Raw genomic sequence first — 13,952 nt, 5'->3', positions numbered from 1 at the left:
ACACACACACTCACACACACACACACACACACACACACACACAGTGGCCTGGCAGCTTGGGAACCTGGGCCCAACACCCCCATCAGCCTTCTCCAAGGCAGGCCCACTGCATCCGCAGGAAGAAGAATTTGGGATGTGGGTGGGGGCTGTCACATAAGCTGACAGTCACACCAATGTGATGAGTGAAATGACAGCCACGCACGGGGCCTTCTGGAGCAGAGGAGAGGCAGCACGTCAGCCTGGCTGGGAGCAGGGAGGCTCGGGGGAGGTGTTCCTGGAGTGGGCTGAGTTGGGTCCCCATGGGTGAGTAGGGCGGCCATTCCAGGCAGAGGGAACAGCATGGACCAAGATCAGGAGGCAAGAAACAGTGTGCAGGATGCTGGCTGAGGGGACAGGGGGAGGAGGGCAGGGGCTGGCAGGCCCACCGCAGACCACAGAGGGGCCTGGACTCCACGCCGTAGGCCGCAGGGAGTGTTGGGCCAGGAGAAACCCACATGTACGCTCAGGCCACACGGGGCAGGGTGGGGCAGGGCTGAGGCTCAGAGGCCAGCAAGGAGGAGGCCCCTTGGAGAGAGGAGGAAGGCCTGGTGTCCCCAGAGGCCATCTCTTAGCCCCTCTTAGGCTCCCCCGGTTCCAGGTTGGAAAGGTAGGAGTTTGTATTGCATTAAATGGACTCTGCCTCTTTAAATGTTCCTTTCTCCCTGACCATCCTCTCTCCGTGTCTTGCCCACAAATAGGATGGCCATGAGGCTGCTAAGAGAGTCCCCGTCTCCCAGCCCATGCCCCCCAAGAGTCCATTGGATCTGTGTGTTAGTTTTATTTTCACTGCTTTGGTCTATACAAAAAACCAATAACCAAAAACATAAAGCGATAATAATAAAACTCTCCCAGGGACCTCCCCCAGCCTCCACACCCACGTGCAGGGATGCGGGGGAGGTGAAACAGGAAGGGGAAGAGAAAGCCCCTCACCGCACACCAGAGGGGTCAGCCAAGAGCACTTCTGGGGTCAGCTAGGGCAGTCGTGTGGGCGGGGGAGGGGGGGTGAGGAAGCTGTCCCCAGAGCTCCCCCGGGAGGGGGCCAGGGCCCAGTGAGCGTCCTGGGGAGAGGAGCAGGCAGGGGTCTGGAGTGGGGACTCACGCTCCACATCGTCCTGGACGGTCCCTGAACTTCTCAGAAGCTTTGGATTCTGGGGCTCTGGGCCTTGAACCCGGGTCCTGGAGACCCCGGGGCTCAGGACAATTGGTGGGTGGAGTGCAATGAGAAAATCGGGCCCAGAGAAGCAACCAAAGCCCAGTGGGGTCCAGGCGGCTGGAGACAGGCAGCCAGCGCAGGGAGGGGGGCGCTGGGGAAACAGAGTCTAAAGCTTTAGTGCCAGGGCCACAGGGTGGGGGAGGGGCCTGGGCCGTTGACCCATAGCCCAGAACAGAAAAGCAGGAGCAGATCACCACCCAAGAAAGACGCTATGGAGGCGCGGGGTTCGGCAGGAAGTCACGGCCCTGGTCCCCGGGCTCAGGCACTTTTCTGTCTCGCCCCATCGTCTGCACAGAGAGCCTCTCCGATGAGGAGCTGCACCTGGGGATGGGCAGACACCAAGGTCAGGGCAGGACTGTGTCCCCTAGAAGCTCGCGTCACCCACCCACCACCCCGAGAAGGGGCAGGACTCCCCACCCAGCAAAGACAGAGACGAAGGCTGGCCTTCCTTGGGGAGCGCAATAGCAAAAGGCCCCACACTGGTTCCCCCAAAAGGAGCCAGAGTTTCAACAGAAACATGAGCGGCCCACGAGAGGGAGGATCTAGCAGGAAAGGAAATCGTGTCTCAGTGGGAGACGCCATACCAGGTGGAGCCAGCTAGGCCAGCATGTGGTCGGCGGTGGGGTAGGGGTGCCGGAGGCCTTCGCTGTAGGTGTCGATGGGGTAGTCCCCCTCCATGTCCATGTGCATCTCCAGGGGGTCCAGGGGCACGTCACTTGAGTACATGGGGCGGTAGGTGGCATCCATGTCTGGGAAGGAGAAGGGGACTCTGTCCAGGGTCTGCAGACCACCCTGTTGGGGGGGGGAGGCGCGTCTGGACAGCCCTCAGCCACCTCCTCCCCCACTGCCTATCCCCGGGGGACCTGACCCGCCTCCCTAAACTCCCACGTCAGAGACCTGGACAGGTGTGCGTGTGGGTGCCATCCAGTAGCTGCCATGGCCCTGCAGACACAGTGCCTCTCCCTCCCTCACACCCCCATGTCCCTCCCCGCTCTCTAGGCTCCTGAGAACTCTGCACACGCTTACCATCCGCGTAGGGTTCATTGATGGGGATCATGCTCTGGGCCTGAGGAGGGAGACAGAGAAACAGTGAGGGAGGGGGAAGGGCAGAAAACGCAGGGGTTGCGAGTGGGCAGCTAACGATGCTTCTACAAAGGGGTCAGAGGAAAAGCGAGATCACTTGAGGGAACCGAAGATGAAATGGGGTAACCCAGTGCCCTGATAAACTCCTCTTCTCAGGCACCTCCCCAGGGGGGAGGTCCCACCATTCATTCTTGGGGGCACCCACAGAACAAGAACAGCCCTGCGGGGGGAATGGAGGGGAGAGGACTTGAGAATGGGTGCCGGGAGCTGCCCCACCCAGGATCAGGGCAGCCCGATAGCCTATAGAGGACCTTTGTGCAAGTTAGAAAAGGCACTCCTGCCTCCACGTTTTATAGCAGCTTGGACCAAATTAAATCGCCATTTTGGTAGGTCACAAACAGGCAGGCCTGGCCGGTGTGGCTCAGGTTGGGCATGGTCCTGGGCACCAGGGGTTGCCAGTTTGATTTCCAGTCAGGGCACATGCAGGAGGCAGCTGATGATGTGCCGTTCTCACATCGGTGCTCCTCTCTCTCTCTCTCTCTCTCCCTCCCTCTGCCTTCCTCTCTCTCTAAAAATCAATTAAAAATCTTTTTTAAAATCCACAAATGGTTCAACCTACTCTTTCCATCTCCTGAGAAGCGTCATAAATGATCCAATCATAAAATAAAAATCTATGAAGTAGCCAGGACGGCATGAACGTGCTGTCCCTGTGCAGTGTGCCACTTGCGCAGCCTTCCGCGGCCACCCCACCTGCCCCCTCCCCACCCCCGGTACTCACGGCCTCCCAGGCAGCGGGGTCGTGCTTGAAGAGGGAGTTGGTGAGCTCCACGGACACGCGCTTGCGGTAATCTGGGTTCTTGTCCTCGGAGATGCGGAACAAGACGGCCGCGGCGTAGGTGGCTGAGCAGAGAGGAAAGGCCAAGTTGGGCACCTCCTCCCCTGGCTGGGGGGACAAGACCCAGCCCCTCCTCGCCCTCGCCCCCAGCACAGCCTCTCACCGGTCCCCTCATTGCGGGAGTGGAGCAGCTCCATGAGTGGGGCCGAGGCGCCCTCAGCGTCGATGGCGTCGGCGGCCTCCTTGTCCTGGGCCAGCTCGCACAGGACGCCAGCGGCCACGCGCTGGATGTTCTCCACCGACGAGTACAGGAGCTGGGACGGGCGCAGGGTGGGGGTGAGGCAGGTGGCAGAGCCCCCCTCCTCCGCCTCCCTTTGGGGATTAACCCCAAGCTCATACGAGAAAGTGTGAAATTCTAAGAAAAGTATGAAGAAACGGAAGAGAAAGCCACACAGTTCCCACCCAGACAGCCAGCCTCTGTGAACACACTGGCATGTTGCCACTGGGTTTTTACTATAGTCATCAATCTATCCTATTTTCTTCATCTGACATTGCATAAAGCAGTTCCTGTTTCATTAAAAGACTTTCCCTAAAAATGTCTGAGTTCACACTGAAACACAAGAAAGAAAATGCTGCAAAGCAAAACCACCACCACACCACACCGACCACCCGCCCCAGGGCGGCCGGCCTTCCCGGGTCAGCAGTGGGGATAAGCAGGGCGGGGGCCCTCCTGCCCACCTGCCCAGACTCACCTGCACAAACAGCGGGATGGTGTTGAGTCGGAAGATCTCCATGCGGTTCATGGGATCCCGGGCGAGGATGTGCAGGGCTCCGGTGCAGCCCTCCACAATCTCCTCCATCCTCACGCCATCCTGCACGAGAGGAGACATTGGGGCGTGGCAACAGGTGGCCCTTGGACGTGGCCTCACATCCCCCGACACTGTCAGACCTCACTGGTCCTTGGAGGGGCACCAGCTACAACTCGCCTCCCCAAGCACACACACACTCATGTGCACACACTCACAGAGGACTGCCTGCCAGACCCCAGGGAGGGCGGTCACGGGCACCTGGCTCACTCACCGTGTAGGGCTGCTGTGTGCCCGCAGCCACATGGCGCTGGGCATCCTGATGGGCCTTAACCAGCAGCTGGACGAGGCGGGGAATGACTGCTGCCTCCTGCAGTGGGGCATGGTTGGCGGGGCACAGGGCCAGATTCCTGATCAGGCCAATGGTTGCCTGGCAAGAAAAGGGACAACAATCAGGGTCATTTCTTGGGTGTCTGGAGGATCCCAATTTCCCAGCATCATCTCCTCCTCCCTAGCATCTCTCTGACCCCTGGACGAACATGGATGTGCTGGAAGGTCTCCCAAGAATGAGACCACCCCCGCGCATGTCCCTTATTCCATAGGATCTGTGGGTTCTCGTCGGTCTAACGTCTAACTCTGACAGCCCCTGCTAAAATAATACCCCAGCCTGGCCCGTTTGGCTCAGTGGTTGATTGTCAACCTATGAACCAGGAGGTCAGGGTTCGATTCCCAGTCAAGGCACATGCCCGGCTTGCGGGCTTGATCCCCAGTGTGGAGTGTGCAGGAGACAGCCAATCAATGATTCTCTCTCATTATTAATGTTTCTATCTCTCTCCCTCTCCCTTCTTCTCTGAAATCAATAAAAATATATTTTAAAAAATAAAATGATACCCCATTCCAGAACATTCTACCAACCCCCATGCCCTGACCCTCACCCTTATCCCTTCTCTTAACACATCTCCCCTCCCCTCAAGGCCTACCGAATCAGAACCTGAGTGTAATGAGACAGCCCAAGGTGGTCATGTGACTGGTAAAACTTGGAGCTCTGCCTTTGGGGATGGCTGAGCAACAAGAGAGGAAGATTCTGGGCCCAGGAGCAGAGCCACTGTGGGAGTCTAAACCATTCCATAGGAAAGAATTTCTGTCTTACTGAGGGCCTCTCTGTTACAGCAGCTCTGCCTATACTGATGCAGCACCTAGTCCCCTTCCCTGGCCTAGCCCCCACCACAGCAGTGGTGGCTGTACCTTGACCAGTGGCCACTGGTTGGGCTGGTTGAGCAGCTTGACAATGGCTGGGATGCCATAGTTGAGGCGCACGGAGTTCTGGGCCATCTCGGCCTCAGGGTGGCGGCTGGTGAGGTGGCGCAGGGCGCAGACAGCAGGCTCCGTGATGTCGTCCTTGTCGCCAGCACGCAGGATGGCGTGGATGAGCGCCTCCACGCCACTGTTCTGCGTCACCAGCGTCTTGTTCTTGCTGTTGTTGCACGTCAGGTTGGACAGCGTGCCCGTGGCACAGGTGAGGACGTTGACGTCGTCCACACTCAGCTGGTTCACCAGGATCTTCAGCACGCTCTCCAGTCCCTCCTGGGGTCGGAGGTCAGGGAGGCAGTGATGAGTGAGAGAGACTCCCAACTGCCCCCAGGCATGCCCCAGGGGAGCGCCGATGGCCAGATGGCTGATCTCAATGGGCCCTGCTGGTGTGCCAGGGAACCTTCACCCCTGTGCCCGTGAGAGGGCAATGCTCTCCTGGGGGGCACTGAGGCCAGGGAGGGTATGTGGCTTGCCCACGGACCCACGGCTAGTGGGCCAGATCTGAGCCCCGGCCTGTGTCTCAGCTCCACGCTCTTTCCTCCAGCCGCCCTGCTCCTCCTCCGCATCCTCAGACCCAGGCAGAGCCCCACTCAGGCTGCAGGAGGCCCCCAGGCCAGGAGGAAATTGAGGTCCCTGCCTCAGTGGCCCAGCTGACCCATTTTTACATGCTTCTACCTTTCTGAGCCTTCACGCTGCCCCCCTCAGCGAACCCCAGGCCAAATCCTCTCTCAGGAAACATCCCTAACCCAGCAGCCTCAGTCTCCCAGGGGGTGCCCTGTGGCCTGTGGTGGGACAGGAAGACAGGCTCTGGGGACAGACAGCCCCGGGTTCACCCGTCGGTGCTGCCATTTCTTGGCTGGGACCAAGGGCCCTACTTGACTTCCTGAGCCGCTGTTTCTTCATCTAACCAACCCCGTCCCCACTCCACCGCAGGTGTTAAAGGGGTGAGCAAGACAACGTCCAACAGTCCAGCACATGGCGGTGCTCACTAGACAGCCTGCTGACGGGGCTCTGAGGAATGAGTCAGGCTGGAAGGAGGGACCAGGAGACTTGTCCTGAAACTACAGTTTTTCTTAAGTTGTGTTTTTAGCCACTGGGCCCTCAAGCTGTTTCTTGGCACCTGCTGCTCCCCGCCTCGGGGCCTAGGTCAAACTGTTCCCCTGGTGCCCCCCGAAACCCAGCTTAGAAAAATCAGCCCTCGCTATCGATGCCCCTTCCCGAATTCCTAATGGGGACTAGAGCCTTGAGCTAAAGGGATGAGGGTCAGGTTCCTTCCAGACTCAGCCACAGCACGGCAAGGCGTAGAGGCCTTCCCCCACCCCGAACCCCACCCCGCACCCGCTCCATCTCCGGCTCCTGAGGTCAGACTCCTAGACAGGAGGCTGGACGTGGTGACAGGAGGACAAGGGGGCTGATGAAGCGAACCCAGGCCCGGACACTGTCCTCACCTGCTTGGTGGCCACGTCGGAGAGGTTGCGCAGGGTCCACAGGCAGTTCTGCACGAGGCGGGGGCTGTTGCTGGTCAGGTGTTTGCCCAGAGCCTGCATCCCACCTGGGGCAGGGGGGACAGTGACGTCAGCCACAGGGAGCACAGCTAACTGAGCCTGGCCGCTAGACAGGGCTCCACCTTGGCCCTCCTCGCCACACGGGCCTCGTCCTCAGGCCACCGCACTCACCAGCCTCCACGATAGCAGGCTTGTTGTTGGGACACACCGACAGCACCTTGAGGACGCGGCTGGTGGTCCAGAGCAGCTTCTCGTAGCTGTAGTTGCGCATGATCTGCACCAGGGCCTGGGGTCCTCCGTTGGCCAAGATGATGAGCTGTGGGGAGAGGGGGAGAAGGAGTGTGAGACAGACAGGGACTGTGACAACGAACAAGGGCGGGAAGGGGGCTCACGGAGCTGCCATTACTGAGCGTCAGGTAAAACTTGAATGGACTGTGTGACTATTCAATAAGCCAAAATCTTAAAAAAAGGAGAATCCACAATGCTGACCAGGATGAGGCGAAACTGTGCTAACAAACATCACCGCTGAGGGCATGGTAAGTAATACAATCCTTTTGGAAAGCGATCTGGCAGTCGGGGTAAAAGCCTAGAAATATCAAAAACGCTTGGCCCTGATGATGAAAGATGTTCCAATCTCTGGGAAAAGCTGTGTGCCTGAAGAGGTTCATTACAGCATTGTTTACAGAGGTGGAAAAACAGCCCAGTGGGTGTATCTCGGGGGTTGAGCGTTGACCTATGAACCCGGAGCTCATGGTTCGATTCCCGACCAAGGACACGTGCCTGGGTTGTAGGTTTGATCCCTTCTGTGGGGCACACGGGAAGCAGCTAATCGGTGACTCTCTCTCACCATTGATGTTTCTATCTCTCCCTCCCTCTCACCTTCCTCTCTGAGACCAATAACAATATATTTAAAAAAAAAAAAAAAGGAAGGAAGTCAGGAACAATTCAGATACCCTTCCTCAGAACCAAGTCTAGGGCCTCCACTTAATGAAATGCTATTTGCCATTGTAGAGGGTAATTTTGAGGACAACATTACATAAAAACAGATGCAGTTAGACATCTGGTATGATGTCTACGTACAAATATGCCCACAGGATACCACTGGAGGAAGCACATCTAGGTAGCAATGGCTGTGTGAGGCTAATGAATTTTTTTCTTTTCCTTATACTCAAAATAGATATACGATGAAATATGCATAACTGCACATACATGTATATTTCACCTACAAACGGTCAGGAGGCATCGGTCTGAGGCTGCAGCCGGACAGAAGGCGATGTAAAGGGGGCCGTGGGTCTTGGCTGGGGCGGGGAGGGGCCCACCTTGCTCTCCTGGTTGCCGTAGGCCAGCAGCTGCAGGCAGTCGGTGGTGATGGCCAGGAACTTGGGGTTGTTCTTGTTGAGCAGGGGCACCATCTTCTGCAGCCCGTCGGCCAGGCGCACCGCCATCTTGGCGCCCTCCTGGTAGAGCAGCAGGTTGTGCAGCGTGGTGATGGCGTAGAACAGGACCGACTCCACGGGCGAGCTGGGAGGGCGGGCAGGGGGTTAGGGTGAGTCGGGTCCCAGGGGCCTGGCATAAATGTAGGCCACCTCCCCCAGGAAGCCCTCTCCAGTACCCACACCCCATGGAAACAGCCCTCTGCTAAATCTCATCGTCCCTCAAGCCCAGCCCACGTCTATGCACACAGCACCTCCCCTCTCCCCACTGGGACCTTGTCACCGGCTCCTGGGCCCCCAGCCCGGTGCTGAGCGGAGAGTAGTCCCCTGTTACCTGCCCCTACCATGTAGAGTAACTACCACATAGAAGGCCACATGCCTTCTGGAAGGGGCTCGGAAGGGAGTAGGATCAACATCTACCCTCCAGGAACTCACAGCCTGGTCCTGAGCCGGGGAAAGAGGCCCCTCAATACTGCAAGGCCCAAAGGATGCAGGGAGCATGCTGTTACCTCCCTTGGAATACTCTTCCCTTCACTGACAGCAGCTCCTCAAGAGGTCTGAACCATCTCAGACACACCTCTGCCTGGTCTATACGGTAGCCTCATGTCTAACCTGCTCATTATATGAGCAGCTAAGCACCAAGACTGGGCATGGTTCTGCACCTGGCACATAGTAGGTGCTCAGTAAACGTGGTATGGAAGCGCAGGGGAGGGAGGGACAAAGCCAAGGGAGGGAGGCTCTGGGCCCCACAGTGAGTAGGGGTGGGTACCTGAGCATGCGAACCAGGGCGGGGATCCCACCAGACTTAAAGATGGCCAGCAGCCCCTCGCGGTGGTGGGAGAGGTTGTGCAGGATGCTGGTGGTGCAGCGGGCCGTGTCCAGGTCGCTGGTGTTCTGCATGGTGCGCACAACAGCCGCCACCAGCTGGGGCGAGCCCATCAGCGCCCGCCTCGATGCCTCCTTCTTCGACAGCTGATTCACAATCATGGCTGCCTTAGTCACCACCACCTGGGGAGGGTGGAGGGGAGGATGGAAGTGAGCAGGTCGGCCAGGTCCAGCTGCCACTGTGAAAAGGTGGTGACCAGGAGACCCATTCACAGAGCTCAGTGGGGACCCAGGTCAGACCCTTCCTACGGATGGGGCTCTGGGTCAAAGGCCTCCCTCTATCCCCAGCCCTCCCTTGCGGACACCCGGCCTCTCCCGCCCCAGCTGGGCCCCCCACGGACCGGGTCCTCGTCGTTGAGCAGCTTGGTGAGCTCGGGCAGGGCCCGGGTGGCCAGCTCAGCATCGTCCTGGTAGTTGATGAGATGGACAATGGCTGACTTGAGCAGCTGGGACGGCTCGGCCAGCCGCTGCAGGTTGGTGGTCTGCCCCTCCACCTGGGTGGCCAGCAGCAGTGAGCTGTCCTCTCCGGTCATGCCAGGACACATGGCCTCCCGCACCCGCTTGGCTCTGGCCGTCGTGGACATCTGGTACTCCAGGTCACCTAGAGACCAACGGGTGGGGACTGAGCTGCAGAAGCAGGCAAGGGGGACCTGGGAGCAGGCAGGCTGTGCAAATAACCCAACGGCATTCTCTGGGCTGCCTCCCAACCCAGCCTAAGGCCCAGCACACCACCTACAGTTCTGCCTCTAACCAGTGACCTTGAGGAGGTCACCATCGCCTCAGTTCCATCATCTGTAAAATGGGGCACCACCTGTTCTGTCCACCACAGGGAATTCTTATGAGAATTAAATGAGATAATAGCTGTGAATTTCTCTGAAAAGGATTCGTGTAAGGCACATCTCACTACAGAAATGTTAGTGATTGTTATTATTATTAATAGGGATAGTTAACATTTTTTGAGTATTCATTATATACCTGGCAGTGAATTAAGCATTTTTCTTGTATTTTCTCACTTAATCGTACAACCCTACAAGATAAGTACGATTTTTACAAGATATTTTTAATATAGTTAATAACATCTGATACTGCTATATTTTTAAAATTTTTATTTATTGATTTCAGAGAGAGCGAGAAAGAGAGAGGGGTCAATTTCTTATTCCACTTATTTATGCATTCATTGGCTGATCCCTGTATGCGCCCTGACCAGGTATGGAACCCACAGCCTCAGTGTTATCAGGTTGATGCTCTAACCAACCAGGGCCAAGATAAATACTATTATTATTTCCACTTTACAGATGAAAAAACTGAGGCACAGAGATTATGAGACCCAAGCTGGGATCTGAACTCAGACAATCTGACTCCAGAGCCCCAACCTCGACTCTGTGTCCCTCCCTTAACAACCAGGTAAAGGTCGGATGAGACAGCCTGGTTCTCCTCAACCCTGACATCTCATGATTCTAATTATACCCTCATCGTCTCCATGGGAGGCAACTCTCCCATTATATAGACAGGCAAATAGAGGCTCAGAGGCCATAGGCACCCAATACCATACAGCAGACCAGAGAGAAAGTCAGGAGAGTGGGTTTCGGAGAGCAGGAGGTGGGTTCTTAGCTCAGACTCCAGGTTCCGCCTCCTGGGTTGACCTGGGAGTCCACTGTCCTGGCCAGTGTCCCGACGCCCCGGGGAGAGGGAGGCAGAGTTTCCACCCTCCAATTAATCAGGGAGGAGATGTGGACATGGCTTTCCCACCTGAATGCTGGCGGGGCATCGCCATCCCTAAGGCCCAGAACAGGCTGGTTACTTCACCACCTGACCTTGGCCCACCTCCATGTCAGCGCGTTCCACATGCCAGCCTTGACTCCTCCCCGCCCCCACCAGGAACCCTCAGGCTGAGAGCTGCACCTCCTCTAGCAGAACAAAAGGACTCTGATTTCCACAGTCCACGGGTCCCCGAGGGCAATAGTGACGCCTCTTCTTTATGCCCTAACTTCATGGAAGGCAAGGACTGTGCCTCTTCCTTCAGACTGATGGGCAGGGTCTGCCTCCCCTCCATTCTAGAGGTTCATGAAGAAGAACCTGCCTCCTTTCCAGATGGGGGTCTCCTGAAGCAGCTGTGCCTCCCCCCTCAGACTGGGAGGCCCCTAAAATCTGCCTCCTTTTACCCTGACCTCCCTCCGGGGCCCAGCCTAGTTTTCCGCTGGAGGATGGATTCCCACGGGATAGTCCCCAACCTTGGCTCTGAGGCGCCCCCTGGGTGTAGGTCGTGGTCTTCTTGACCGTGTACTGGCGCCCACAGGCCTCCTCGTCCTCCATGATGCCCTTGCTGCTGACCGAGGGCACGCCGGTGTTGACGCCGGAGTGGATGCCTGAGTCGTAGGTATACGTCTGTTGCCACTCCGTCACCTTGATGGGCTGTTCAATCAGGTTCATCACCTCCATGGTGGCTGCTGGGGACACAGAGAAAGGGCAGGAAGTCAGCTGGCTCCATCGAGGCATCCCATTGGCTGGCCCAGCCCCTGGCTTCCCCAGGCCTGCCCGTCACCCCTTACTCCCACCACAAACCCAGGGGCCCCAGGGGGCTGTGGGGGAGGGAGTGGGGCACAGAAGAGCACCAGGCCCAGGGAGGGATAGCCACACCTGAGCCGGGGCTTGCATCTCTGACCCCCGCCAGGGTGGGTGAGCCCCATGGCGGGTAGGGCAGCAAAAACCTAGAGGCCTCAACCCAGCCCTGGGCTCCCACAACTAGTTGACCCTGCCCAACTCTCCCACAGCAGAAAGCACTCAGGGCCTCCCGCAGCTTCTGGGGTTCCCGCAGGCCACCCCCATCCACTGGGGCTCCCTGGGAAGGGCCGCTGGATGTGAGGTAGCTGCACCAGAAACAGGTTGGTCAGACAGGGAAGCAGTCGGACAGGTTTCTCTGGGAAGCCAGGGAGGCTGCTGGGAAGCCAGAGGCGCCCCAGGATCCCTCGGGACCTCACTTTCCTGCAGATGTAGCAGGATCACAAGTGGCCTGAGAGGCCCAGGGCCGAAGATTCCCCCCTCTCTCCGACACCCCAGTTCCTGGGAGCTTTTCCCAGAGTTCTGAGTCCCACCCACAGTTTCAAATGACAGCCACATACTACCGGGGCAGTTCGCCTGTGTGCTGAGCCTCAGTGTCCCCATCTGTAAAATGGGGTCATGCCACCTCCCTAGCAGGTGGTTGTGAGGACTGTATCTGGAAAGGACCCAGCACGGTGCCTGGCTCACAGTAGGCACAGATATTGGTGACAGTGTGTCAGCACCGTCTACTCTCCCCTATAGTGTTTGCCCACCTCTGGGCCTCCTGGAACCCAGGCCAGGGATAAGCAGTGAGCGGGCCTCGGGTGGTCACCGCCATTCAAGAACCCCTCCCTCTCGCTGCAGGGACCTGGGGCACTTGGATTAGTGAAGAGTCAGCCCTACTGTGTGCCAGGGAGGCGCACTCCCACTTGCTGCCTGGCTCCCTGTCTTGGGAACTGACCGTGGGAGTCAGCACCCGGGAGGATAGGCAAGGGAAGCTGTGCTCCAGTGAGGGCCGACCTTGGGCCAGACCTTCCACTAACGCGCCACCCTCACAAGCGGGTTTCGAAGCACATGCTGTGACCCCTTCACAGATGTGGAAACTGAGGCTCCACCAGGCAAGGTGGCACAGCAGAGAAATGGCAGAGCCGGGACGAGGCACAGGCACGCGTGACACCCAAGTGTGCGTGTGCGGGCTTTGCACACCCAGCGTGGCCTCAGACAGCAAGCAGAGCCCGGGCTGGTCCACCCAGGAGGCTGGGCAGCACCCAGCACCTCAAACCTGTTGTGTTGGGGGACCGGTGAGCATGAGGGTGGGGTGGCTGGTGCCGCCTGGCCCCACCCAGGAACAAAGATCACCAGGGATATGTCTTCCCAGTGAGGCCTGGCGGGTGCCACCCTCAAGGAGGAAGGGATGACAAATGGTCGTCCTTCAGGTCTCACTTCCTTTTATGGTGACACCTGGCTGCTACCCTGCCCCTGAGCACACCTGGACAGGCAGAGGCAGGAGCCAGACCAGCTCCCAGCACCTCCGTCCCCTCCTCCCATCGCGTCAGCCCCAGTGACTCAGAGTTTCGTGCTGATAAACAGAAGCAGGCCCCAGTACCAGACATACGGCTCGGTGCCACCAGCTGTGCCAGCTGCTTCCCAGGCACTGACCAAGTGTGGCTATAACAGAAGGACCCACCCCACCCCCAACCCATGCCCAGCACTCATGCCTTCCCTGGAGAGAGAAAAGAGAGGAGAGTCCGGAGAAGCAAGCCTGTCACAGAACTGGGAGAGAGAGAGTGAAACTGCACCAGGAAATACGCCGCATTAACCCTCTGAATGCCACTCGGCCAGGAGGAGGGCTGAGCTGACACCTGGACGCCGAGCCTCCGTCAAATCCACTCGGGACGGGCTGGGCATCTCAAACCCTGATCAGTAAAACACCCCACTACCGGAGTTGGAAAGAGCCCCCCGACCCCCAGCAGAAACAGCTGCCTACCTCTGGGGCTCACAGGCCTCATCCAGAACCGCAGGGACACCCCCTCACCTGCCCAGTGTCCAAAGGGACCACCAAGGTCAAGGCTGGCCACAGGAGGAGGTTTCCTCAGCAGCCCCCCCGCCCCCATCAGCCCAGGGGGACACAGAGGTCTCAGGTCAGAGGATCCCTGGCAGAGAGGCCATCTGCTTGCCTTTCCTATCAAATGAATCTCATCTCAGCCTTCCCTCCAAGCAACCCTGGCAGGTATTCTATTATTCCCTAGTTCTAGGTGAGGAAACGGAGGCTCCACAGTGAGGAAAGGGGGTGCTCCACGCCGA

The 13,952-nt window shown here is 58.1% G+C and overlaps 1 protein-coding gene across 2 annotated transcripts in view; it reads right to left on the bottom strand.

Annotated features, from left to right (window-relative positions):
- Window positions 1-801: 801 nt before the first annotated feature.
- JUP (junction plakoglobin) overlaps window positions 802-13,952 on the bottom strand; it is a 21,010-nt gene continuing 7,859 nt past the window's right edge. For both annotated transcript variants that reach the window (XM_006776656.2, XM_006776655.2), the window contains exons 2-15: window positions 11,342-11,557; window positions 9,452-9,711; window positions 8,995-9,233; window positions 8,112-8,313; window positions 6,964-7,108; window positions 6,736-6,839; window positions 5,222-5,560; window positions 4,251-4,406; window positions 3,923-4,042; window positions 3,334-3,484; window positions 3,114-3,235; window positions 2,279-2,318; window positions 1,837-2,001; window positions 802-1,573 (exon numbers count right to left, since the gene is read on the bottom strand). In XM_006776656.2, coding sequence (XP_006776719.1) covers window positions 1,850-2,001; window positions 2,279-2,318; window positions 3,114-3,235; window positions 3,334-3,484; window positions 3,923-4,042; window positions 4,251-4,406; window positions 5,222-5,560; window positions 6,736-6,839; window positions 6,964-7,108; window positions 8,112-8,313; window positions 8,995-9,233; window positions 9,452-9,711; window positions 11,342-11,549 — 2,238 coding nt within the window. In that variant the 5' untranslated portion in view covers window positions 11,550-11,557 and the 3' untranslated portion in view covers window positions 802-1,573; window positions 1,837-1,849. The remainder of the gene's footprint in view (window positions 1,574-1,836; window positions 2,002-2,278; window positions 2,319-3,113; window positions 3,236-3,333; window positions 3,485-3,922; window positions 4,043-4,250; window positions 4,407-5,221; window positions 5,561-6,735; window positions 6,840-6,963; window positions 7,109-8,111; window positions 8,314-8,994; window positions 9,234-9,451; window positions 9,712-11,341; window positions 11,558-13,952) is intronic.

This window comes from Myotis davidii, unplaced genomic scaffold, assembly GCF_000327345.1.
Source record: "Myotis davidii unplaced genomic scaffold, ASM32734v1 scaffold69, whole genome shotgun sequence".
NCBI lineage: Eukaryota > Metazoa > Chordata > Mammalia > Chiroptera > Vespertilionidae > Myotis > Myotis davidii.
The sequence above is the reverse complement of the archived record's forward strand: the minus strand, read 5'-3'. Positions and strand labels throughout refer to the sequence as shown.